The sequence below is a fragment of the Panthera uncia genome (assembly GCF_023721935.1).
Source record: "Panthera uncia isolate 11264 chromosome A1 unlocalized genomic scaffold, Puncia_PCG_1.0 HiC_scaffold_17, whole genome shotgun sequence".
NCBI classification, from domain to species: domain Eukaryota; kingdom Metazoa; phylum Chordata; class Mammalia; order Carnivora; family Felidae; genus Panthera; species Panthera uncia.
The window spans coordinates 104,660,193-104,686,246 of NW_026057577.1; the positions used below are offsets into that span (position 1 = coordinate 104,660,193).

At 44.4% G+C, this 26,054-nt stretch overlaps 1 protein-coding gene across 5 annotated transcripts in view; it reads right to left on the minus strand.

Annotated features, from left to right (window-relative positions):
- CYFIP2 (cytoplasmic FMR1 interacting protein 2) overlaps positions 1-26,054 on the minus strand; it is a 128,931-nt gene extending 102,877 nt beyond the window's left edge. Inside the window, exons 1-3 of one of the 5 annotated variants that reach the window (XM_049647895.1) lie at positions 25,951-26,054; positions 5,053-5,192; positions 3,458-3,547 (exon numbers count right to left, since the gene is read on the minus strand). In XM_049647895.1, coding sequence (XP_049503852.1) covers positions 3,458-3,547; positions 5,053-5,169 — 207 coding nt within the window. In that variant the 5' untranslated portion in view covers positions 5,170-5,192; positions 25,951-26,054. Of the gene's footprint in view, positions 1-3,457; positions 3,548-5,052; positions 5,193-14,149; positions 16,045-25,950 lie in introns of those variants that run through there. The other 4 variants (XM_049647896.1, XM_049647894.1, XM_049647897.1 and 1 more) reach the window with 4 other exon arrangements.

The following is a 26,054-nucleotide window of genomic DNA, read 5'->3' on the forward strand; positions in this document are numbered from 1 at the left end:
TGCTACTCTCTTGCTTCAGAACAGATGTCAAAAAAGGGAAATGACAGTAACACAGGGAACATGTATTTACTTATTAGAACCAAATTGCCCACCAGCAGGGTGAGGATTCCAACTTTCACTCACTGAGTGCTTTACTGAGCACCTGCAGGTCCCAGGCTCTGTGCTATGTGCTGGGAACAGGGCAGCAAACAAGGCTCCCTATGAATAGTTCAGGTGACCATCAACCAGACTTGTATGCCTGAGTACAGAGGTCAGGATGCTGTGGTAGAAAGAGCCCTAAGTGGGGCCTCAGGAGACTTAAGTTCTGGTCCTGGCTCTGCTTGGGCTCACCTTTTGCCTTGAAAATGGCACCGATCTCTCATTTACAGGTAAAGGGTTGGCCTAAATCACCTGGCTGCAATTAGTCACCTGGAGAACTTTGAAATCCTGATTCCCAGGTCATGCTCCACCAGAACTACATCATTATTTCCAGGGTAGGGGCCCAGGCACTGGTATTTTTTTTAATGCTCTCGAGGCAATTCCAGTGTGTAGTCCAGAAAAGGAAATTAGGATACAGAAAGAGATAGCATGCATGTGCACACAAAGAGAAACCCTAACCCAGGAAATCTCTGAACATTTTTGTCTCTGTGCCTTTGCTCATGCTGGTTCCATAACCTAGTGTGCCCTCCCTATCTCATCTCTCACAGAGAAACCTCTAACTATGTGGGACAGCAGAGTTGCATGGAAGGAGATCAGACTGGGAATCCTAAGTCTTGAATTCCAGTTTCAATCCTGTGATTTACTAGTTGCAGGATCATGAGCTTGTTAACTTCCCTAGGTCTGTTTTTTTCATCTCAAAAGTGAATATAAATGCTCCCTTTGCAAGTCATAGACTGTTATAAGGCTCCAGTGATACTATGTATGAGAATATCTTATACATTTTATTTATTTTTTATTTTTTTTTATTTTTTTCAACGTTTTTTATTTATTTTTGGGACAGAGAGAGACAGAGCATGAACGGGGGAGGGGCAGAGAGAGAGGGAGACACAGAATCGGAAACAGGCTCCAGGCTCCGAGCCATCAGCCCAGAGCCTGACGTGGGGCTCGAACCCATGCGAGATCGTGACCTGGCTGAAGTCGGACGCTTAACCGACTGCGCCACCCAGGCACCCCGCGAGAATATCTTATACATTTTAAATCACGTGTATGGTTAACATATGTGTGTGTGCACTTTGTGTGTGTGTGTGTGTGTGTGTGTGTGTGTGTGCATAGAGTATACAAGGCCTACTCAAAAGCCCCTTCGTTCATCAAGCTTTCTCTGACCCTCTCAAGGACCCTTCAAAAACAGAGAGGTTGGAACTTCTACCGTATCATTTACCTTTAACTTTGTGCATTTCTATTTGTCTACACAGACTAATCTAGAGCACAGGTTTGGTAGACAGACAGACATGCATTTGGCAATGTCACTTGTTAGTGGCAGGACCTTGAGTAAGTTACTTAACTTTTCTGAATTTTAGCTTTTCCTGTTTGTAAAATGGATATTGTAATAAAACTTGTCTCACAGAGTGGGGTGAGAACTAATTCAAACAGTGCATTTAAAATATCTGCACAGAGAAGACATGAACAGACATTTCTCCAAAGAAGACATACAGATGGCCAACAGACACATGAAAAGATGCTCAACCTCACGGATCATCAAGGAAATGCAAATTAAAACCACAATGAGATATCACCTCACACCTGTCAGAATGGCTAAAATCAAAAACACAAGAAACGACAAGTGTTGGTGAAGATGTGAAGAAAAAGGAACCCTCATGGACTGTTGGTGGGAATGCAAACTGGTGCAGCCACTGTGGAAGACAAAATCAAAAAAAGAAATACTATATGATCCAGTAATCACACTGCTGGGTATTTTCCCAAAGAATATGAGGACAATAATTCCAAAGGATATATACACCTCTATAAATTTATTGCAGCATTATTTACAATAGCCAAAATATGGAAGCAACTTAAGTGTCCATTGATAGATGAATGGATAAAAATGTGGCATGTGTACACACACACACAAACACACAGTGACAAGGAATATTATTCAGCCATAAAAAACAAAAAGGGGCACTTGGGTGGCTCAGTCGGTTGAGCATCCCACTCTTGATTTTGGCTCAGGTCATGATTCCAGGGTCATGGGATTGAGCCCCGTGTCAGGCTCCATGCTCAGTTTCAGATTCTCTCTCTCTCTCCCTGCTCTGTCCCTCCCCCGACTCATGCTCGCTCTCCCTCCCTCTCTCTCTCTCTAAAAACAAAATAAATCTTTAAAAAAAAAAAGAACAAAATCTTGCCATTTGTAATCTTGCCATGGATGGATCTAGGGAGAATACTACTAAGTAAAATAAGTCAGAGAAAAACAAATACCGTATGATTTCATTTATTTGTGGAATTTAAGAAATAAAACAAATGAACAAAGGAAAAAAAAGAGAGAAGCCAAAAAAGAGACTCGTAACTATAGAGAGCAAACTGATAGTTAGCAGAGAGGAGATGCCAAGGGGGGGGGGGGGGGGGGGGGGTGAAATAGGAGAAGGAGATTAAAAGCACACGTATGAGGAATGCTGGGTAATATGCGGAACTGCTGAATCACTACATTGTACACTTGAAACTAATATAACACCGTATGTTATCTACACTGGAATGTAAAAAAATGTAAATAAAATATCTGCACAGAAAGTGTTCAATAAATGGTAAACTTGTCTATATCCCACTTGCCTCATTGAGAATCAAGACTGGCCCCTCTCTGACCTTGCATATCCCCTCATTTAGCACAGTCTCTGCAGGTACCAGGTGCACAATATTTGTTGCACGAATGGGGCTGGGTATGGTCAGGCAAGACTTTTAGCATATAACTGATACAGTGAGAGAGGTCCACTGAGCTGCATGAGGATTCTGGAATTCTTCAAATTCTGGTGCTGTGTTAGAATAAAATCAATGAAAGCCCAAGAGGGAAGTGAGTGATCCCTCACAGATGGGTCACATATGGACCCATCAGACCATTGATGCCGCTTGTGAATGATTTAGGCCACCACCTTCCTTGAGTCAATAATATGTTATTCTACAGACACCATCTCTCTCTCTCTCTCTCTCTCTCTCTCTCTCTCTCTCTCTCTTTTGAGAAAACTTTTGCTTTGGTCAAGAGACAAACTGCCACACAGCCAGTAATCTATAAAGTATAAGGTAAGGCAAGATCTAATGATATGCTGATTCAAAAAGCTACAGAAGTTCAGGGATGGAGTGGGATCAAATTGGGCCCTCCTGTGAGTAGGATTTGCAGGGTTAGAAGACAGGGGAACATTGTGCCCCAGGCACTGGGAGGGGGTGGGGAAGCGCAGGGGAACAGGCTTCTGGAGAAGGGTCTGACTGAGGCAGGCAGCTCGAGGAATAGCTGAGCACTTGCCCCTCCTGTGCTGGCAGGGTCACAGCGACTTACCATGCTGGAATGGACCGTAGCCTGCTCAATGTACCTTGCAATTCCTGTGACAAATGCATTCCTGTCCTCAAAGTTTGTGTCAAAGTTAGCCTGTAGGAATTAGAGGAAGAAACATTTGTTGGTTGGAAAACAAGTCCAAGGCGGCTGGGTGTCCAGGGAACCCCACCGCCAAAAAATGCCACCAGACTCTGTGGAAACCTATCTCTACATCATGCTTTGATCTTCCCCTGAGAAAATCCAACTCTGACTCACACTGGGCAGGAGCTGGCTAAACAGGGCCCGGATCTGCTTCTTCCCATTGGTAGTTAACCAGATTCACCCAGCTGAGGCTTGGAAGCAAATGCTTAAACTACATAATCCTAAAGAGCTGTGAAAAGTTAAGATGCGCATCGTTTTCACCCAGCAGTTGCCAACATACTTACCTGAGGCTGCAGATACGTATGTACAAGGATAATAACTGCAACATTTTTTTTTTCTGATAGAAAAAACTGGAAACCATCCCAACATCCATTAACAGCAAAAGGCTAAATCAATAATAGTATATCTATACGATGCACTTATAAGTACTATGTGGTGGTTAAAAACAAAATGATAGCATTGTAGTACTGTTATGGAAAAGTATCCATAATAGATTTCAAGTTCAAAAAGCCAAACCACAGAGCAATTATCTACCGTATGGTTCCCTTTTGGTTAAAAACATCTAGATCTATACATAATACATACTTATAAGTATAGTAAAAAGGGCTGTGTGTGTGTATAGTCATAGAGGGAAATTTTTATTTGTTATACTTTTCTGTATTGCTTGTAATAAAAAGATATGCACATAATTAAAAATTTAACCTGGGTTAGAAGACGTGAACGAGCCAAGTTTGTAACTTGAACCTTTAGGAATGTGCTTGATAAAATCTAACTACTGAATGAAATTACAAATATATTATGCATTCATATTTAGTCTCATTTAGCAGCCCCAGAACTAGAAAAGGTCAAACACAGCTAAAAATTTTATATTAACTTGTTCTTTCCTAACGTGGCATACTCGCCCAACATGCCCAGACAAGGGGCTATTTGCAAGGCTCACTCTGGCTCCCCTGATGCCCTTCCAGTCACACCCTGGGGGGTTACGGTTTTGAACAATCTGATATAGTTTATCTCAAGCTCCCCTCTCTCAGGCAAAAGCAAACAATGGTGAGCGACTTCCCTGAGCCATTAGCTGCTGTGGGGAGCTGAAGAGCTCTTCTCACATACATGAAGGAAAAGTAATTACCCAGGCAGGCTCTAGAGGTTTCTAAATTGTAATATTTAATTCATGAGATCAGAGCTGCCGAAACCTTGGTTGATGCTGCAGCAAGAACAGCCGGGAAGGTATTTGGGGTCAGAGCAGATCAACAAGCCTTCCCTGGGGAGTTGAAATAGTCCTGGTATTCGTTTACTAGCTAATCTATTCCTCATACTCAGCTCCACCAGGGCACAAGGGACTCCATCAGCTCAGGACCTTTCACCTTCCAGATGCAGACCTCCGCCTTCCCTATGCCTTCAGGGCACACCCACCGAGGGGATCCGGAGTTCTGAACTCCCCGGTGCTCTGGGAGACTGACCTGGTACATGATGGAGGAAGGTGGCGGCTCGATGCATGGCTGCTGGTCGGGGAGGGGCAGCTCTTCCAGCAGGTCCACGTTGGACAGGGCATCTTCCAGGGTGACGTGGGTGGTCATGGCTGCAGTTTGTGTATTCTGCACTGAAGGAAAGGGAGAGAAGATAGGGTGGAGAATGTCAGGAATGTCAGGGGTGCAGGGGTGTCAGGGGTGTCAGAGGTGAGAACAGTCTCACCCGGTTCAGCCTCCTTCCAAAGAACAAAGGGGGTTTATTTACATGCATTGAGACCACTTTCACTTGCTACCTCTTCACAAGGTGCCTGCAACCCGTGCCTGATATTTGAGGATCTCTTTACAGTTTACAGGGTACTTTTTTATGTCTATTGTCTGGACTAAGCCTCACCACAACCCTCTGTGGTCAACATGGCAGGTGGTAAGGCAGCTGCGTGACTGATGAAGAAACAAGACTCAGAGCAACTATATGTAGCACCCACACAACCACGCTAAGGGCAAAGGGCCTCACATAGTGCCTGATGCTAGACGTGGGCCTTGGCCAGCCCCCAGCTCTGGTCTTCGGGAGGATTTGTATCCGTTTCACTCCTAAATAACCACACAGCACAAATACCCATGAGGGAAACAGCCACGATTATCAACCTGAAACCAGGGCCTAGGTTTTACAAGCTCATTAAGCTGGGACTACAAGGATTCAGACTCCAGCAAATTTAACCTTACTTGCAAACACAAAGAGCCATGGTCTTCCTTGGCCTGGGGATGTTTTGTGAGGCACTCCAAACAAAAAGCCCTAAACGGACATTTCCGTGTCTTGGGCCCTGGCAGAGCTCACTGGCTTTGATGAGAGCTTCACAAGGCAGTGCAGCTGATGGGGATCTGAACAACAGTTACCCAACTCGAGCTAACTACTATTTTAAGAACTCAGCACCCAGCAAACAGAATACTCATTTTTTAAAAGCATACGTAAAACACTGATAAAAAAAAGATCATGACTTAGGCCATAAAATAGGTTCTCATGAGTTTCCCCAAACATGATGTCTTAGACGTCACATTCACTAAGTAGAGTGCAATACAATTAGAAATCGATAATGCAAATCATAGCCAAAAAACCTCCCATACCTATGATAATTTATAAAAACATACTTCCAGGCTACTCATACCTAAAAAGGAATTCAAATAGAACCATACAACATTTAGAATTGAGCATAAATAAATGCCTTAAATGCATTTAGTAGAAAATAAAACAGTGAAACTAAAAGAACCTAATTTTCACTCCAAAATCTAAAGAAAGAATAAAAATCAACCCAAAGAAATGAGAATGCCGGGACCGCTCATTACAAAAGCAGAAATAAAAGAAGCAAAGTACAGAGCAAACCAAAACTGAGTAGACCATATGAATAAAAGTCTAAAGACTGAGTTTACTAAGAAGATTGATATTAATAATGAGCTGACCCTTTAGCACACTTGAAAGGGAAAACAAAGAGAAAGCCCACTGTGTTGATAGGCCTGCAGCCCTCCCTTTCCCTCCCCAGTCCCAGACAAGTGTGAGTGGGGCTTAGTGGCTGGAAGTTCATTAGGAAATGAACTGTCCGAGACCAGGGCGGAAAGGACCACCCACATGACAGGGGGGGCGGTCCAGGGGCTGTGAGATGCTGACCAGCTGCAGAGTGTAACCAAGGGCGTGCTGCCCCACACTGGCGTCTCCTTCAGGCCCACAGCTGGGGGAGCAGGTCAGGGCTGAGCAGCTACACAAGCTTCCATTTCACTGAGTTTTCTAACACACCGCCCTGCCGTGCAGCCTGGCAACAGCGAAGGCCACATCCAGTGAGGGCACAGGGAGCTCAGATGTGACTTCCCCTCTGTCCTCTGGAGGCGCTTGGCCTCATGAGGTTGGTTTCAGGTCCTCTCCATACTTACGCTTCTTCCTATTCTCTCCCCTGAATTCTAAGTGTGGCATCCACAGCAAACCACTTGCCAATCCACATGCAAAAAATTGTCTTCTTTCTTACATTAGTATTTTTTTTTTAGTTTATTTATTTTGAGAGAGAGAGAGCATGTGTGCCCACGAGAGCACGAGCAGGGGAGACGCAGGGAGAGAAGGAGAGAGAGAGAAATCCCAAGCAGACTATAGAGTAGAGAGTCCAGCATGGGGCTCAAGCTCACGAACCATGAGATCAAGGCCTGAGCTGAAATCTAGAGTCAGACGCTTAACCGACTAAGCCACCCAGGTGCCCCTCTTACATTAGTATTAAGTTCATTTTATAGGAGGGATTAGTAACTTTATAGAGCATAATGATCTACAAGTTCCAAAGCCCTAATAATTCTCTTCACTCAAATAATAATAATAATAATATTTCTTTAGCCCTTACACTCTGCCAAGCACTCCACTATTTGAATCTTGCATCAACCCTATAAAAGTAGGTGCTATGATTATTCCCATTTTACAGAAGAGTCAAAAGAAGCTCAGAATTTAAGTAATTTCACAAGGTCAAGTGCTGGTGAGTGTGGAGCTGGGGTTGGAACCCAGGTTTCTCCAGCTCCAGATTTTGTGCTGCCTTCCAAGCGCTCAGACTTAACATTGCAAGGCTACTCATCCTGATGAAGATCGATCTCACACCAGCCTCTGTGCTCGATCTTTTCAAACACTATGCCTCGATGGTTCTGGATTCTGCTTGTGCCAAAGAACCGAAGGAACAGCTTCTTAATAATAAAATGCCTGGGCTCCATTCCTAGGACCTGAAAGATGGTATTAAAAAAAAATAGCCCTATCTTATAGTAAGAGAAGTCCAGACTACATGGAGATACCGTATCTCACTGACAGATTTGGCAAAACCCCGTAAGTCTGACGACATATACTTGTTGACATGTACTTCTGTAAAATGGCACAAGGAAGGAAATCTGGCAATATCTAACAAACTTATATGAGCATTTTATTCTTTGACCAGCAATCCCACTTCTAGGAAACTATCCCAAAGACACTTTGATAAAAGCGCAAAAAGGCATATGCACAAGGCTATTCACTGCAAAACTGCCTGTAATAGCAAAAGACTGGAAAATGAAAATGTCCCTCAACAGAAGACTGTCTGAACAGACTATGATACAGTCACACAGTAAGGTACTAGGCAACAGTAAAAGGAATGAGGAATCTATCTTACCCACAACTGTGGGGTCATCTCCAGGATATGGTGTATACAGTATACTGTCATTTATATAAGAAATCAGTGATGCATATACACACACAAATATTAAACAAACAAACAATGGAAGGATAAACCATCTGATTTTAAAAAGTGGCTACCTATGGGGAAGAGCGATAAGCAGGAACATGGTTAAGAAGTTGGGGATAGAGGCTAGAATTCTTTGAATATACCTTGTTTTGTAGATTTGACTGTGAAACCATATATTTTATATAATTTAAAATAAAATTTAAATTTAAAAAGCAACTGTCACCCCGCGCCAAAGTAAAATAAAACAAATGAAGGTATATTTATATTAGTTGTTGCCATAACTATACAGAAAGGACCTATTCCAAGTGATTTTAAAAATTCAGAAATTTGAGCCTACATTTCTGGTAGGAGATACTCTAAAAACAATGAAGTGTTGTAAAAAATATCTCGAGCTTTTTTCCACTAATTATACTGGTGTGCTGTTGCAGTGAGAATGTCCGAATGCAGTGTGAGGTAAAATAAATTAGTAATTATGGAATGCTCTATCATCCCTGGTGGTGTTGAGAACTGGCATTCCTGATGTGAGAGAAAGAGATATAAGACCACGTAAACCAAATAGTCCTGAATATGAATTCGAGGTTATCAATAAGAAGTCATCACGTGTTTTAACTTTAAATAGACATACATATGTCTGTCTGTATGTATGTGTATGTGTGTTTATTTCCTAGTTCTGTGCCCCAAAAAGACAAAGACACAATGACCAACCCATGAGCAATGAGCAACTTGAGTGCCAGGCTGTGGTCTGCAAATACCATTTCCTGCTAAAAACATCAATGCTCCTTGGAGAAACAGCTCAGTCCAGGTCTGGGACAGGAAATGTGTAAGAAAGGCTTAGAACAAGTTGTCGCAGCAGAAAGCAAGGAAGCAGCTCTCTATCTATGCCTATGTCTGAGGGACCCAGGAGCCAACCTGAGGCAGCTTCTGCTGGCCGAGGATGGGACACTGTGCATCAGTTAGCATAACTCAATGCACCTGAAGCAGTGTCAAATATGTCTAAATCCATGAGATCCTAAAGATACCTAATAACATCTTGGTTTTTATTACTTTGTTATTGTTGGAAGATGCCAGTGAACCAAACTTTGTGTTGAAAGTAGGTAAATAAAAGGAAAAAGGCAAGTATTTAATGTGCTTTTCCTATACAAACCGACCACTGGATAACCAAATTGCAGCCCCTAAAATGGAGAGAGGCACTGATTGATCATCAACTGCTAACATCACTAAATTAAAAGACAATGAGACATTAGGTGCCTCCTGACGGAAAACCATACCATCATCTTATGAAAAACGCTGGACCCAAAGTGAAACGCTGGAGTCTAATCAAGCCTTTGACACTCATTCACAAGAAATGTATAGGACAGAAAAACATCTTAGAATATCACTACATTGATATATCACCACAGTGATATAAATAGTAAAATACAATCTATGGGAAACTCTGCAGGACAAATGACTCAGTGTCTTCAGCAAATAAATTCCATGGGGGGAAAAAAAGACATGGAAGGGAAGCTATAGCCCATTATCAGACTATCGCAGTGTGTCTGTCACCTTATTTGGATCCTCTTTCAAACAATCCACCATAAGAAAACCATTTCTGAGGGAATTAGAAAATTTACTAGTAACTGGGCATCTGATAACATTAAGGAAATAGTGTTATTATTTTTGAGATATAACATCAAGGTTGTATTTGAAAAGAGTTATCGCCTAGAAATGCCTACTAAAATACGGATAAAATGATACAGGGGTTTGCTTCCAAATAATACTAGAGGAGGAGGACGTGAGTAACAACAGAAGAAACAAAACTGGCCGTGAGTGAATAATTGGTAATGCTATGTGATGCTTACACAGGGATTTATTATATTTTTGTATCCAATTTTACAGAAGTTTGTAATTTTTCACGGAAACTTCAGGCTCAGTGTATATACACTACCAGCTCTCATCCATCGTCTCTTCTTTCACCTTCCCTGACTCCTACTTGCCATGGTCTTTCCCTTCATCTTTCTCATGCAACCTGCATTTCTTCTGGACTTTTCACAGGCTTCACAATAACTCACCTACTAGAATAATCCCTAAGGCTTTCCCTTTAACACAGTAAGATGCCTGCACTTCCCTTGAAGAGAATCAGCAAATGACCAGCCTACAAGCCAGTGAATTAGGAGTCTTTATTTCAGTTAATGCAACCTTTCTTTTCTCCTTCTAAATGAAACTTCTCTACTGGATTCCTGGGTTTGTTTGCAGATCATTCACTGCCCAAGGGAGGAGGAAATCAGACATTTTCTTTTAAATGTTTATTATTTTTGAGAGAAAGAGAGTGAGCACGAGTCTGGGAGGGACAGAGAGAGAGGGAGACAGATTCTGAAGCAGGTTTCAGGCTCTGAGCTGTCAACACACAGCCCGATGTGGGGCTTGAACCCATGAACCGTGAGATCATGACCTGACCTGAAGTTGGACGCTCAACCCACTGAACCAGCCAGGCACCCCGGAAATCAGACATTTTTAACTCAACCGCTATAAGTCACTGCCAACTCCATCCACATCAGTCAGAAAGAAAAAAACATTCTTGAGGTGCCTGGGTGGCTCAGTCGGTGGAACATCCAACTTCAGCTCAGGTCATGATCCCAAAGTTTGTGAGTTTGAGCTCCATGTCAGGGTCTGTGCTGACAGCCAGGAGCTTAAGCTTGCTTCAGATTCTGTGTCTCCCTCTCTCTCTCTCTCTCTTCCCCTCCCCGGCTCATGCCCTGACTCTTTCTCTCAAAAATAAATAAACATTAAAAAAAAAAAAAAGAAAGAGGAAACATTCTGGAAATTTTAACATGTATACGTGAAAATAAGTACTTGTTTTCTGGCTCAAGTGTCCTATTATGCAATCTTCTAAGTGAGAATAATTCTTCATAGTCAGTCAATGAACATGTGACTCTTTTGCTACTTTGGAAGAGAAATTAATAAAAATACTTAAAAATTAACTGCGTTCTGGGAGCATCACTTACCACACACAGCTACCACCTCCCAGGGTGAGGTATTCATGGCAGATTTAAACTCAGCATCTTTCTAACAAGCTCAAACACAGTGGCCTGGTTTCACCGAGAAGTAAGAACACTGGTCTCACGGGCCATCTGCTTCTGAGAAGGGCTTTGGGGGCACCAGGGCTGGGATGACCGATGGACGCCGGGCAGGAGGGGTGGGCGAAGGCCGAGTGGGTGCCAGGAGAACCTGGCTTTGGGAATGCAGGTTCTGACTAACCACACCCTAAACCCTGCTACTCTGTAAGCGAAAGAGTTGCACTGTCATTTTCTATTTGACTTTCTGGAAGGGAAAGGAAAACATAGGAAGATATTTTTACTGAAGCGGAATACCAGGCTAAGTATAGCAGTTGCGCTTGAGCTGCGGGTTCAAATCCATCATCTGCCATTTACTAGCTATATGACCATAAGCATATTACTTAACCTCTCAAGCCTCGGTTTCCTTACCTGTAAAAGGGTGATACTTAACAACAGTCCCTGCCCTCAGTGACTTACTCTGAGGGTTATATAACATTACAGGATGTGGAATGCTGCCCAAAGCAGGCACAGAGTAAATGTCAGCAGGTGGGTGGCCTCTTTTTAAACAGAGTGAATGGATGGATCAAATTTTGCAACAATTCTGTAAGAAAAGAGGGCATTATTATTATCTCCACTCCCAACATCGCAACTCTATAGGTCTTTCATACTGATTTCCTCAGTCACAACTACCCTGCAGTTTCGAGAGGACAGGTGTTGCTTTTGCTGTTTTTCTAAGGAGGGCCCGGTGTTACTGAGAAGTGAAAACGGTCTTTCAAGGTCATGTGGTCAGCTGGTGGCTGAGCTAGAGCAGAAAGGGGATATCTTGACTCCCAGTTCTGTGCCCTTTCTTCTAGACCACACCTACTTTTGTGCCTTTATAAAAGGCATACCAAGGACTTTCCTTTGGCTGCAGTTTGGCTGCTTTTTCTCTGCTCAAGAAGAACAAGATTCTGCCAACCCAGAAAGATTAGGGAACTGTCACCTTTGGGTCTCATAAATATCAAAAGGCCAGGAAATATTTTCCCTGAAAATCTATCCAGTTAGAAAGCAAACAACACAGGGGTGCCTGGGTGGCTCAGTCAGTTGAGTGTCCGACTTCAGCTCAGGTCATGATCTCGCAGTCTGTGAGTTCCAGCCCCACATCGGGCTCTGCACTGACAGCTCAGAGCCTGGAGCCTGCTCTGGATTCTGTGTCTCCCTCTCTCTCTGCCCTTCCCCCACTCACGCTCTGTCTCTCTCCCTCTCTCAAAAATAAATAAACATTAAAAAAATTTTTAAAAAAAGAAAGCAAACAATACATAATTTCAAAGAATTATAAATATATGTATATTTATATTTAGATATTATATAAGTAAATATGTAAATAAATATAAAAATATAAAAAGGAGGCTTAGACTGTCCCCCTTAAAAAATATATTCTTGAGCAGCATTTCACGGAGCAAGGAAAATTCAAAGAAGGAATCTGGAGTGTAGCCTGCTCTTCCATCATGAGTGTATGCTAAGTGTGTTGGGGACTGTGTGGGGCACCCAAGTTTGCTGTGACAGGATGTGGCTCCACAGGTCAGTATTTCCCCTGCGGCTGAGACCCTTTCACAGGCCAGAGTCAGCTTCTTCACAGGTGTGGGGGCCAAGCAGGGACACAATCACCTGTGCACACTTTACAGGATTTCCATAGATGGCACCAAAATGGACTGTGTGGCTTATCCTGAAGAGGCTGGAAGGGAAGAGTTTTAGAAGAACACTGCACTTATCCAGTGGTCAAACCTTGTGGCTCCAACCCCCATCACAGCACTTTTAGTGTATTGCCTGTGGATAAAATAAAGCCATGAGCGAGGCCACAATGCTGAGAGCAAGAAGCCTCACAGTGGTAGAGGGAAGGGAGAGGCAGAGCTATGCAGGATGAGGAGGGACCACACAGGTGTGGGAATCTGGGCCACATACAGAAGCAAAACTCTCTCTATATACTTTTTAAATTTTTTTAAATGTTTATTTTTGACAGAGACAGAGACAGAATGCAAGTGGGTTAGGGGCAGAGAGAGAGAGAGAGAGAGAGAGAGACAGACAGAATCCAAAGCAGGCTCCAAGCTCTGAGCTGTCAGCACAGAGCCTGATGCGGGGCTGGAACTCACGAGCTGTGAGATCATGACCTGAGCGGAAGTTGGTCACTGAACCGACTGAGTCACCCAGGCGCCCCAGAACTCTATATATTTCAATAGCCTATAGAAGCATCATCAATATCACAGTACACAGAAGTCACCAAATACCTCATACACTGCCAGAATGATCCTAGTGCTGGAGGAGACTGAAAGGAATGGTTACCTCCTTAAGGGGCCTTTCTGACTCTCCTACCCCCTATCGGAATTCACTTTCTCCTTTGGCCCTCATTAAACCCAGCGTGTCCCTACTTTCAGGGCATCCATAATGCTTTATTACACATTTTATCACATTTTCTCTCCTTGCCCTAAATGAAAAATTCCCCGAGGGCAGGAGCTGTGTCTAACTCACACCCAGCTTCCCAGTACAGTATGAAGCACACCCTTGCAGCTACATAAAGATTTATTCAATGAGTAGATTGGCCATTGAGCCCAAAACATCAAGAATTGCATTGCTATGTCCAAGATACCAGGATTTTAAAAGTGGGGGAGCAGAAAAAGGAATATAAATAGGAAAAAAAAACCTGTTTATATTTTAGAAAGAACTCCATTTTGATGGTTCAAATATTTAACATTTGAGCACTTAAAGTGAAAAGCTTCAATATTTTGTAAACACTTATCTATGAAATTAACTCTCTTCCTTCTATCACCATATGACCTTGATTTCACTCACCCTTCAAGGTCTCTCCCTCTACCACATGATTGTTCCTTCCTTCCCTGGAACTCCCAGGACTTCTTAAGCGTTGGTGAGGCGGTGAAATCCGAACCCTCATACATTGCTGGTAGGAATATAAACTAGTGCAGCACTTGGGAAAGAGTGTGGCAGTTCCTCAAATTTTAAAACCTAGAGTAGCCATGTGACCCAACAATTCCACTCCTAGGTACATCAGCAGTACCTCCCTTGTGATGCTTTCTGCCTGAGAAGGGTCACGAGTACAGATACTTCCTCTTCCCATGTCAGGGCAACTGTTACTAATTGATAATGTCTTTATTTCTCAGAGTTCACAGGCAGCCTCAGAATCCTTCTCATGAAATACAGAACTCCAGGGGGCCAGTAGCAACCAATCTGTGTTCACCCATGAGAGAAAACATATATGCCCTCCCTAGGGTGGAATGATGCATGCATGTGTAAGCTTCATGAGGTTAGAGACCATTTCTCACCCATCTCTGAAAACCTCAGAGACCTTAGCAGAGTGCTGAAGACAGATTAAGCACTGAGGAATTATGGGATGAGAGAATGCATGAGCATACCTGAATCCCCTGACAACATTGGCAAAATGACATGACCTGAATTGGCCATATCTTCATTTCTAGTTTTCCCATTCCTTCTCCTTCCCTACTGATAACACAGATAATTTAAATGGAATATGCAGTCATGCCCTATATAAGCCTGTACAATTATTTACTTAATATTTTTTTAAAAAGACTTTTCACTTTTACTCTATATATTAGAAGGAAGCTCATATTACAACCACTAATAGAGAACCAGTATCACTTGCCATAAACAGAGGGAAACTAAAAACAATGAAAACAACGGATGTCATCTGGAAATCATCTCATGTCCAGCATCGATAACGTTCGTGAGAGGTGGTTTATCACGTGAGAGTGGGATGGTGAACTGGTTAGAATCCTGTCTGCCACTATTGGCTGTGTGATTTTGGGAAGATGACAGCACATTTCTGAGCCTCATCTTCTTCACCTCTGATACGAGGAATAATAACAGTTCCTACCTCATAGACTTTGAAAAACAAAAGCACAATAATCCATGTAAACAGCTTGGTAAGGTAGAGAGTACTCAATAAAAGTTTCCCAACAAAACCAAATCCAGCAACATAGAAAAAAGATTATGTATCATGACAAAGTGAGACTTATCCCAGGAATGGAAGACTGGTTTAACACCAACATCCCCAAATCAATTAATGTGGGGCACCTGGGTGGCTCCGTCGGTTAAATGTCGGACTTCGGCTCAGGTCATGATCTCACAGTCCGTGGGTTCCAGCCCTCCATTGGGCTCTGTGCTGTCAGCTCAAAACCTGGAACCTGCTTCAGATTCTGTGTCTCTCTCTGCCCCTCCCCCGCTCACGCTGTGTGTGTGTGTGTCACTCTCTCTCAAAAATGAATAAACATTTAAAAAATAAATTAATGTGATAAGCCATATCATGGAATAAAGGACAAGTCCCACAGGATCACCTCAGTACATGCAGAAAAAGCATTTGACAAAAATCTCATACTCTTTCACAACAAAAACATTCAACAGACTAGGAACAGAAGGGAACTTCCTCAACGAGATAATGGACAGCTCAAAAAATCCCATGGCTAATATCAGACTTAATGGTAAAAGACTGAATACTTTCCCCCCGAAAATTAGGAAGAAGACAAGGATGTCTACTCTCTCCATTTCTATTCAACATTGTACTAGAGGTCCTAGCCAGGGTAATTTGGCAAATTCTACATACAAAATCCACTAAAAAACGATTACAATGAATAAACATGTTCAGCAAGGTTGCGAGATATAGGATCAACACACAAACATCAATTATATCTCTATACATTAGCAATGCACAATCAAAAAAATGAAATAAAAAATAATTCTATTTACAACAGCATCAAAAATAATATAATATTTAGGAATAACTTTAGCAAAATAGAAGTGTAAAATGTATACTCCAAAAACTGTAAAACATTGTCACAAAAATTAAAGACCCAAATAAATGGAAAGATCTCTCATCTTCACAGATTGAAAGACTTAATATTGTTAAGATGGCAATCTTCCCTGAATTGATACAGATCTAATGTAATCCCGATCAAAATCCCAGCTGGTGTCTGGGAAGAAACTGACAAGCTGATTCTAAAATTCATACAGAAATTCAAAACATCCCTAAAAAAGAACAAAACCAGGGACACACATCTCCCAATTTCAAAACTTACTACAAAGCTACAGTAATAATTAAAACAGTATGGTAGTGGTATCAAGATATGGAACAGAATTGAAAATCTAAAAATAAACTCACATTTATGGTCAATTGATTTTTTTAAATTTTTTTTTAACGTTTATTTATTTGTGACACAGAGAGAGACACAGCATGAACAGGGGAGGGGCAGAGAGGGAGGGAGACACAGAATCTGAAACGGGCTCCAGGCTCTGAGCTGTCAGCACAGAGCCCGACTCGGGGCTCGAACTCATGGACCGTGAGATCATGACCTGAGCTGAAGTTGGACGCTTAACCGACTGAGCTACCCAGGCGCCCCGGTCAATTGATTTTTGATAAGGGCACCAAGACAATTCAAGGGGGAAAGGATACGCTTTCCAACAAATGGTGCTGGACAACTGGGTATCCACATGCAAAAGAACGAAGGTAGACTTTGACCTCATACCACACAACAAATTAACTCAAAATGGACCAAAGACCTAAATGCAACAGCTACAACAATAAAACTCTTAGAAGAAAACACAAGAGTAAATCTTTGTGACTTTGGAATACATAATGACATCAAAAGGACAAGCAGTGAAAGAAAAAATAGATAAACATATATTTGATTTTATTAGCTATTAATAGACACTATCAAAATTAAATGTAAAACTTTTGTTACTTCAAAAAACAGCATCAAGAAAGTAAAAGACAACCCACAGGATGGGAGAGACTATCTGGAAGTCATATACCTGTTATATGTGTAGAGGATATAAAGAACTTTTAAAATTCAATAATAGAAAAGCAACCCAAATGGGCAAAGGATAGACTCGAAAAAAGACATACAAATGGACAAAAAGCACATAAAAATTTATTAATATCTTTAGCCATTGAGGAAATTCAAATCATAATCACAGTGAATTATCACTTCACATCCACTGGAATAGCTACAATCAAGAAGACAGATAATAACAAATATTGCTGAGGATGTGAAATTGGAACCCCCCTATTTTGCTGCTAGGAATATAAAATAGTGCAGTAACTTTGGGAAATAGTCTGGCAGTCCCTACAAGTTATAAATATAGAGTTACCATAAGATTAAGCAATCCCATGCCTAGGTATAAGCCCAAGAATTGAAAACATACATCCACACAAAAACCTGTATATGAATGTTCACTGCACCATTATTTGTAACAGCCCCAGAGTGGAAAAAACTCAGATGTCCATCAACCGATGAGTAGATAAATAAAATATGGTATATCCACCCTATGGAATATTATTCAGCTGCAAAAAGGAATGGGGTCTAAAGGCATGGGCTACAACATGGATGGATTTTGAAAATCTGCTAAGTGAAAGAAGCATAATATGCTTTTTAAGGAAATGTCCAGGGTAGGCAAATCAACAGAGACACTAAGTAATTAGCGGTTGCCTGGGCTTAGGGTGGAGACTGGAGGAAGTAGGTGGTGCTGCTGATGGCCATGAGGTCTCTTCTTTCTGGGGTGATGAAAATGTTATAAAATTGATCAGGATGATGGTTGCATAACTCTGTGAATATACTAAAAATTACTGAACTGTATGTTTCACATGGGTGAACTGCAGAACATGTGAATAATTCAAGCCGTTACAAAAAAAGTGTTAGTATTTGCATGAGTGCTTGGGGAAACATTGGCTGTAACATAAGCAGGAGTGGTACAAAGAGAGAGGGAGGCGGGGTAGGAGCTTGGGGAGTCTGGGAACTATGGTGCGCCTGACAAGCAGAGACTGTGTTGAATAGAAATCACCAGAAGAGGTGGGAGAGAAACAGAAAGCAATGGACACAGCCACAGTACCCCACGGAGCAGCCCCTAGACCGCAGGATGAGCTGGACCACCCAAACCAGCACCTGCTCCCAAGCCTTCCACCCCAACCCTGTTTCTGTTACACTGCCAGATATCTGTCAGGTCCTGGCTGCCACACCCCGGAGGAGAGACTGCTCAGACAGGAACCACCTCTGAGCTGGGGGGATGGGCTTTGAGGTTTAGAATGAGAACAAGCCAGGTTTGTAGTTCTCCTCCCTGAGGACACTGAGGCTGAGAGACAAGATGGACCTATACAAGGTCACTTGGCTAGTTAGGGATAGAGCTGGGGCTAACTCTGTAACTTCCTGGGCAGACAAGAGGATCTAATACAGTAATAGATACGATAGAGCTGTTAAAAAAAAAAAAATTAAAAAGGAGGAATATTAAATAGAAAGGAAGGAAGGGAGAAAATTCTAATTTTGCAATAAAACAAAAAGCCATATAAGAAAGGAGATAAATGAAAGGACATTACTTAGCTCTCTTGTGATTTACACACATTTCACATTTACAGATTTTAATAGCATAGATGCTTTTGAGGCACCTGGGTGTTTCAGCTGGTTAAGTTTCTGACTCTTGATTTCAGCACAGGGTTTGTGAGATCAAGCCCTGGGTTGGGTTCTGTGCTGACAGGGGATCCTACTTGAGATTCTCTCTGCCCCTCCTCCGCTTGTGCTCTCTGAAAATAAATAAGTAAACATTTAAAAATAATGATGTAGATGCTTTAAACATGACTTACGTTAGGGGAGCCTGGGTGGCTCAGCTGGTTGAGTGTCCAACTTTTGATTTTGGCTCAGGTCATGATCCCAGGGTTGTGGGATCAAGCCCTGCATAGGGCTTTGCGCTGAGTGTGGAGCCTGCTTAAGATTCTCTCTCTCTGTCTCTCTCTCTCTCTCTGTTCCTCCCCACCCCCTGCTTGCTTGCTCTCCTTCTCTCTAAAAAATTAAACTTAAAAAAAAATTTAAACATAGGTTAAAGCAGAGCTGTCACTATATTGGGAGATGGGGGCAGGGGAGGGAGGTGGATGGTGCAAGAAAGTGAAATCTTCATCCATCACAGCAGGAAGTAAATAGATAATGCATAGAACAGATAAATCAAGAAACAGCAGTGTAAGCATATCGTTTAGAGATCTGGAGGCAAGTGCTGGAAGAAACAGTCAGTTAGAGGTGACAGCTTCTATGGGGAGGTGGGCACTGGATGGTTGTTTTCACTACGAGTCTTTCAATACTATTTGATCTTTTTTAAAGCATGTACTGCTTTGATCGAAATTTTTAAACTTACTTTAAGAAACAACAAGCCAGGGGCACCTGGATGGCTCAGTCAGTTAAGCATCTGACTTTGGCTCAGGTCATGATCTCACAGTTCGTGGGTTGGAGCCCCGTGTTGGGCTTTGTGCTGACAGCTCGGAGCCTGGAGCCTGCAGAAGATTCTGTGTCTCCTTTTCTCTCTGTCCCTCCCCTGCTCACACTGTCTCTCTCTCCCTCTCACAAAAATAAATAAACATTAAAAAAATTATTAAAAAAAAAAAAAAAAGAAACAACCCAAGGCCTCCTTCCTAGGATTTCCGACATCTGACCCGTCCCCAGCACCGTCTTCAGGCAGTCTTCCCTACCCAAGTCCCTCACTGTGGGTCTTCTGGGATGAGAGGCCCCAGACCAGCAGCTTCTCTCCACACAAGGGACGTGAGGTCAGAGCACAGAAGTCCATGACCTGGGCCTCCGGAGAAGGCCTACCCTCCTCTTTGTTTACAGCAAAGAAAAAGATCCTGGCAGGGTTAGAAACCTGGCCACGGTGCCCGCCTGCCGTTTTACTCAGCTGCTTCCTGTGTTGTCAGGGTTGAGGGGACCTTTCCGTTGATAACCCAACCAGGCAGAGCCCATCCTCTTGTGGGGGGTGGGGGAGTCCTGCCACCAAGGGCGACTTCCGGATTTGTTCCCACTGCAGCCTGTGACAAGTCACCATGTGAGGGGCACCAATGTGACCTATATCCGGGGACAGGAGCCAGCTCTCAGAAGCACCTGCTAAAACTGAGAAAGAGAAGCCAGCCACACCGCATATGCTGTGGAAACAAAGAGCGAGACTTCAGGTTCGGCCACCAGATCAGAGCACGCAGACCATCAATGTGACGTTACAACTCGAATGTGGCTGGGTCTGAAGACTCACTTAGGCCCTGGAGTCACATTTCCACTCACTCTAAAAAGGCCATTTCCCAGTCTATAAAATATGGAGGCTGGCCAGGCAGTGGTTCTCAACCATGATGTCACATGGTTGTGAAGGTTCTTGTGGGCAACTTTTACCAGTAATGGCGTAAGTAGTGAGGTTTGCAAACAAGGTATTTTTATTATGTGTTTGGGAAGGTTCCAAGCGCTCCCATGCTATCACTGCTTGCCTATACATCTTCTCCCCTGAGAGGGAGAAAACAGGGGTAGAGTGGGGAGGGGACTGGCTGTGGGTGTGGTGTGTTGAGCACGTCAATATTGTCCATAATATGTACAAAAAAAAAAAAAAAAGAGCAAAACCAAAAACAAGCAGTTAAGAATCACTGGACTCTCTCAGGGCCCTTCCAACTTGAAAGAAAACGACACTGACAGCAGACGGACACACCGTGCAAAGGGCTTCCTTGAAGACCACCATTCCTTAACAAGCAAACCCACTCTGGCCAGGATGTATGGGGTGCCATTACCCTGCCCATGGACATTCTTGCCTTTGCTCCAACTCTCTGCACTTCCCAGCAGACTGTCCTCTTCTCTTCTCCAATCCCACCCACCCTTGACCACTGGCAAGCCCCAAGTCAAGATAGGCCTCCTCCACGAAGGTCTGACCAGCCAAACTCCACCAAACCTTCATTTCTCTGGATTCTGACAGTGCTCACAGTCTAAGAGTCCACAGTTTCCTTCTGCATTATAAATTGCTTTATATTTCACTAATTCTTTGGATCACCCAGAAATGACAGGAATAATCATCTTTTTTTAGCTTGATCCATAGCCCTAGTACAGATGTGGGCACATGCTAGGCATTATTTACCTAATTAGCACTTCATGAACAACTTGTTGAAGGCACAAGCCAATGGCCCAAATGCACGTTATCTGGTAAAAAAAATTTTTTTTCATTTAAAACATTCTGATCCGAGGCACCACATAAGTCAGCCTTATTACCATAAGGATTTGAGGAGACTTTTGAAGAAAATCCTGTCACAGCTTCCACCTCAACTCATAAGAGGCAGGTCTTTATTTCTCTTTCCCACAAAGGTGTAACATACTTGGAGGTTGATGGCTCACCCCTAGTTCTGATTTCTCTTCTCACCATTCATACCTTGTCAAAAGCAGTCTTAAGGCATCACAATATAAAATCACAAACTGAATACCTTTCTCAGGTATCCCTTCCCTTAACACTGAGTTATTGAGGGCCAGCCCTGCAGATTCTTTGGTCTCAGCTGGGCCATCAGTAAAGTCAGACAATCCTCTCTTTCATCCCCCAGTTGATTTCTTATTCCACCCACAGAGGCAGCTGTTCCAAACCTCCAGAAGTCTCCTGAACTTTCCTAACCAGTCCACCACCTTTACTTTCTGCAGAGGACCTTGTCTCCTGCCTTATTTAGAAGACAGAGACCATACAACATGGACATACTAAACATCCCTCTGTCCCACGAAGTGATTCAAGTCGGAGAACCACTGCTTCAAGGTGACCTAACAATGATGCAAATGCACAATCAAAAGGCCTATTGATGAAGTCATCACTGGGTCCTTCTTGGGTATCTCTCCAGAAGGTCATGTTTGCTTTCCTCTCTCCTTGCACTAATTTCTGAGTTGCTGCATGTCTATTAAAATGCCATTCAGCCAGAATGGTCCCTGCAAGGAATTCTGCCTGAACCCAAGCTCTGCCTTCTCAAAACAATTTCCTTCAAGAATTTGCACTCAAATGGTTTCCTCCTCTGCTGCCAGGGCCCAAGAAGTATGGCTTGAATGGTCATCCTTTGAGGCACATCGCACACAGCCCTTGGCATAATGGCCATGGCTAGGAAGCCAATATCCAAACCCTGCATCCTGGGAGGCGTCCCACACCCACTGACTGAAATCTGAAGTGTCTTTGTACAGACAAGGCCATCCAGGGGCCTTGACAGAATCTGTGAATTACAAAGTGCCTTTCAGTTTCCCTTTGGCTCAATGTTACAGAGAGGCCACAGATTTGTCTTCTTAAATTGAAACACAATATATAATTAATAAATTGTTCCTTTAGGAATGAAGGGCAGCTGTCCAAAAGAGCCACACATTCAGAAACCTCATTCTCTTCTCTGTTTCCATGGCCTTTTCTTCTAAGACTGGGATGTACAGACATTATCTCATCTGCAGGTTCCTGTGGCAACAGGTAGGTAACGAGCTGGGCAAGCTGCTTTCCTTTGCCCAATTGTTAAAGTTGGAGAGGTGGTGGTGAATTTAAAGGCACACAGCAAGTCAAGGATAAATCCTGTGTCCTAAGACCACTGCACTGCTCTGTCTGCCCAGGAAGTGAAGCATGCCCTTAACATTTTTGGTTGATTGCAAAATGCTAAATGCACACAGAGGGAAAGTTCCTTCCTGGCCTCTGTTTGTGTGTTGAAATGTGAGAATTACCTCCAGGTTTCTGCTCAGTGTACTCCCTCTCCTTTCTGCCTACTCGTTATACCTACCTTCAGTGAGCTACTCAAGAGCACTTCTTACCTGAAGCCTTACTGATGCCCTGTCTTAACACAGGCTACCTTTTGCAGGTAAACCTGGGGCTAGGTTTCTTGGTCACAGAGCCAACTCTCCTGGGAAGAGCAAAATCCAGGGAGGGTCTGGGGGCAGCCATGGGTTGACTACACACGTGAGCTACATTCTTATTGATTATGTAACTAATACATTAAAACAATAAATACATAGATATAATAGCACTTAACTATGTGTGCCAGTCGCTGTACTTGGCACTTTCATGCATCCCTCACTTAATAAGAGCATCCCATGAAGAACCAGCTCCTTCCCCACCAACGCTGGCCCCCCAGTCACTGCCCGGCGGCATGCCCCACCGTCCTCCCCCACTTCTGCTACCACAGCAGGGTCCATCCTTTAGACCCTAGACATGGTTTTGCTCCCCCAAATGACAAGACCAAAGGCCTTTTACAAAGACTCCAATGAGGTGACTGATGTCTGGTTTCGTCAACTACAAGTGAATAATAATTAATACTTGCCACTAAAGAAATAGACTCATTGTTATGGTGGCCACATGGAGGCTACAAAAGCCCATTTTGTGAAGCTCTTGGTAGAACCCTGGGGCCAACAGCGGCCAAAAGAAACCTCTTTGAGAGTGTAGGCCAATCCTCAAATGTGGGGACCCGAGCCCTGTACTGTTTTCCAGGAGTGTCGTTTCTAATGCTAATTAGCTTGTTGCCTATTCATCACCTAATTCAGCTTGCTGGTCAATGACAGCAGCGGAGGCCCACTGAACGCCCAACAGGGAACAATTTATCAGAGGGGACAGGTAGTGTTCTCCTGGGGTCCTCTTCCAGATTTTAAATTCATGTTTACTTCCTTCTCTGGGCCAGCCTCTGATTTGATTTAAGAAAAACTCACCAACCCTACTGGATTGGATACCCCATTCTTGGCCTAATGCCTAAAGCAAGTTTTTCCTTCAGCAGGGACTGAACAAGGCAGGCTTGGGTGGCTACAGAACTGGTCAGAACTGGCCAGGAAATATAATAAAGAAGCTTAGTGAGCAGAGAGCTAATGCCCCCAGTCAGAGGCTCAGCATACAGAAACAGGCAGAAGCACTGGCTTTGTAAGCAACAACACGCTCTTCTTGTGGCCTACTAACTGCCTGGGCAGATGGCATCCAGGGGCAATGAGTAACTCTCTATAGGAAAGTTTCACCTCCCCCAAGTGGATACTGAGTGCTCAACAAATACCTTCCAGTGACAGTAACCAACCCCTGACCAGTTACACACACACACACACACACACACACACACACACACACACACTACTCCATTATTTCTGCTCTTGAAGCAAACAGAGCTGACAACTGCTAGACACTGTCATTTCAGTGAGCTGTTCCCCAAAACTGCTACCTAGTTCCCTGTTCCCACTTCCAGCTCAGTGCCTGAAATGCCACCTTTAGTGATATCAAATATGTTGACTTAAAGATTTGTTTTCCATTAAAATGCCTTTCGGCCCGTTTCCTTTCCAGTCAAATGACTTCTAAAGGACCTGCTCTGCACTGAATGGGAAATTCTTTTGTATTTAGCTCTTAAGGATAAACATGTTCACTGGCTCCTATCTTGAAAATAATTTTTGACATAGGAGAATGGGGGAAGCACAGAGCACTGCACGGAGGTGGAGGTGGGAGGCCTCAGGGAGAGTCACAGAGGAGGTGCCTAACTGTGCAGAAAACCACCTTCAAGGCCTTTGCAATCCTGCCCAGGGATATGGACCTAGAATTTTGCCTCCCAATATCTGTGATCTCCAAGGTTACCAGCACTGCTTCCAACGGGGCCTGTGTCCAAGAATAAGTAAGGTGAGACCCACTGCCCTAAACGGGACACAGGTACGAGGTAGAAAACAAGAGTATGAGAGCCAGCACTCTCCTGAGTTGCCCCTCATGCCCGCAGGACTGCCCCAGTCTCCTCGCCCATGCCAGGAAGGCACCTGAGAGCTAGCAGGAAAAGATCCTTGCTACCTTCTTGTCCTGACTGGTAGAGAAGCCCATGGCCCATCAGCCCACAATGCTCCATCGCCGTGCTGGAGAAACTAGGCAACCAGAGGTCAAAGTCAGATTCCCTGAGCTGGGGAGGGCCTGGGCAGTCCCAGCGTCCTTTCCTTCCAGGTTCTCCTTAGTACAGAGAACCACACTCCTGTCCGATCACGTTTCCTGCCCCCACCCCCACCCCTAAACACAGAGCAACCCCTTCTCTTCCTTTTCACCCATCCATCGAGGGGGAGGGTGTCCTGAAAAGCAGAAACCACAACAGACAGGTAGGCACTCTTCCCAATTCTTCGGAGCTCAAGAAAATCCAACCTCCTCCCCAGGAGTCAGCCCACTCATCCCCCTTCCCCCATGTCCTCCCCCGCTGCCTGGCAGCCAGGAGGGAGAGTGATGCTAGTGTAGGCCAGAAGGCTTCAAAGCGGGTCAGACTTGCCTCCTCCCTCGTTAAAACCCCCACCTTCAAACACTGGCGCTTCGCCCCTCGCCCCACCCATCTCACGTTCACTGCAGGGCGTCGGGTGCCCCAGGCGGCTGCCAGGCGGGCCCACGCGGCTCTCGCTTGCCCCGGAGGAGGTGATGGTGGCCGAGGCGGCAGAGGCGGCGGCCGGCGCTCTGCAATACCTGGGCTCGGGGATGTCGCCGCTGCAGGTGTCTCCGGTTCTCGGGGTTAGCGCCGCTCCTTCACCCGCCCGCGGCTCCGGCCCAGGCCGCGCACCTGCTGCTGCTGCCGCCGCCGCGCCCGAGCTGCGTTGTGTGCCGGCGCTTTCCCGCAGGGGGGTCGGCGCAACGAGGCCCAGGGTGGGCCGGAGGGGGAAGGGGGCCGCGCGGGGCCTGGAACCCGGCGTGCAGGGGCTTCGGAGGCCCCCAGGCCGCGCTAGCCGGGGCGCCGGGCCGAGCGCCCCCCTCGGGCGGGGAGAAGGGGCGCCGGCGCCTCGCGCATCCTCACGGCCGCATCGACGTCCCCCCGCAGCATCCCGGTCCCCACGCCGGCCCCAAGGCCTGCGAACGCTGCTTACCTGGGTCTGCGGCAGGTTCGGGGGAGCTACCGCGGGGCCCCGCGCCGGGGCGCAGGATGCTCTGCCCCGCTTAGCTCCGCTGGAGGGCCGCCGCGCTCGGCCCC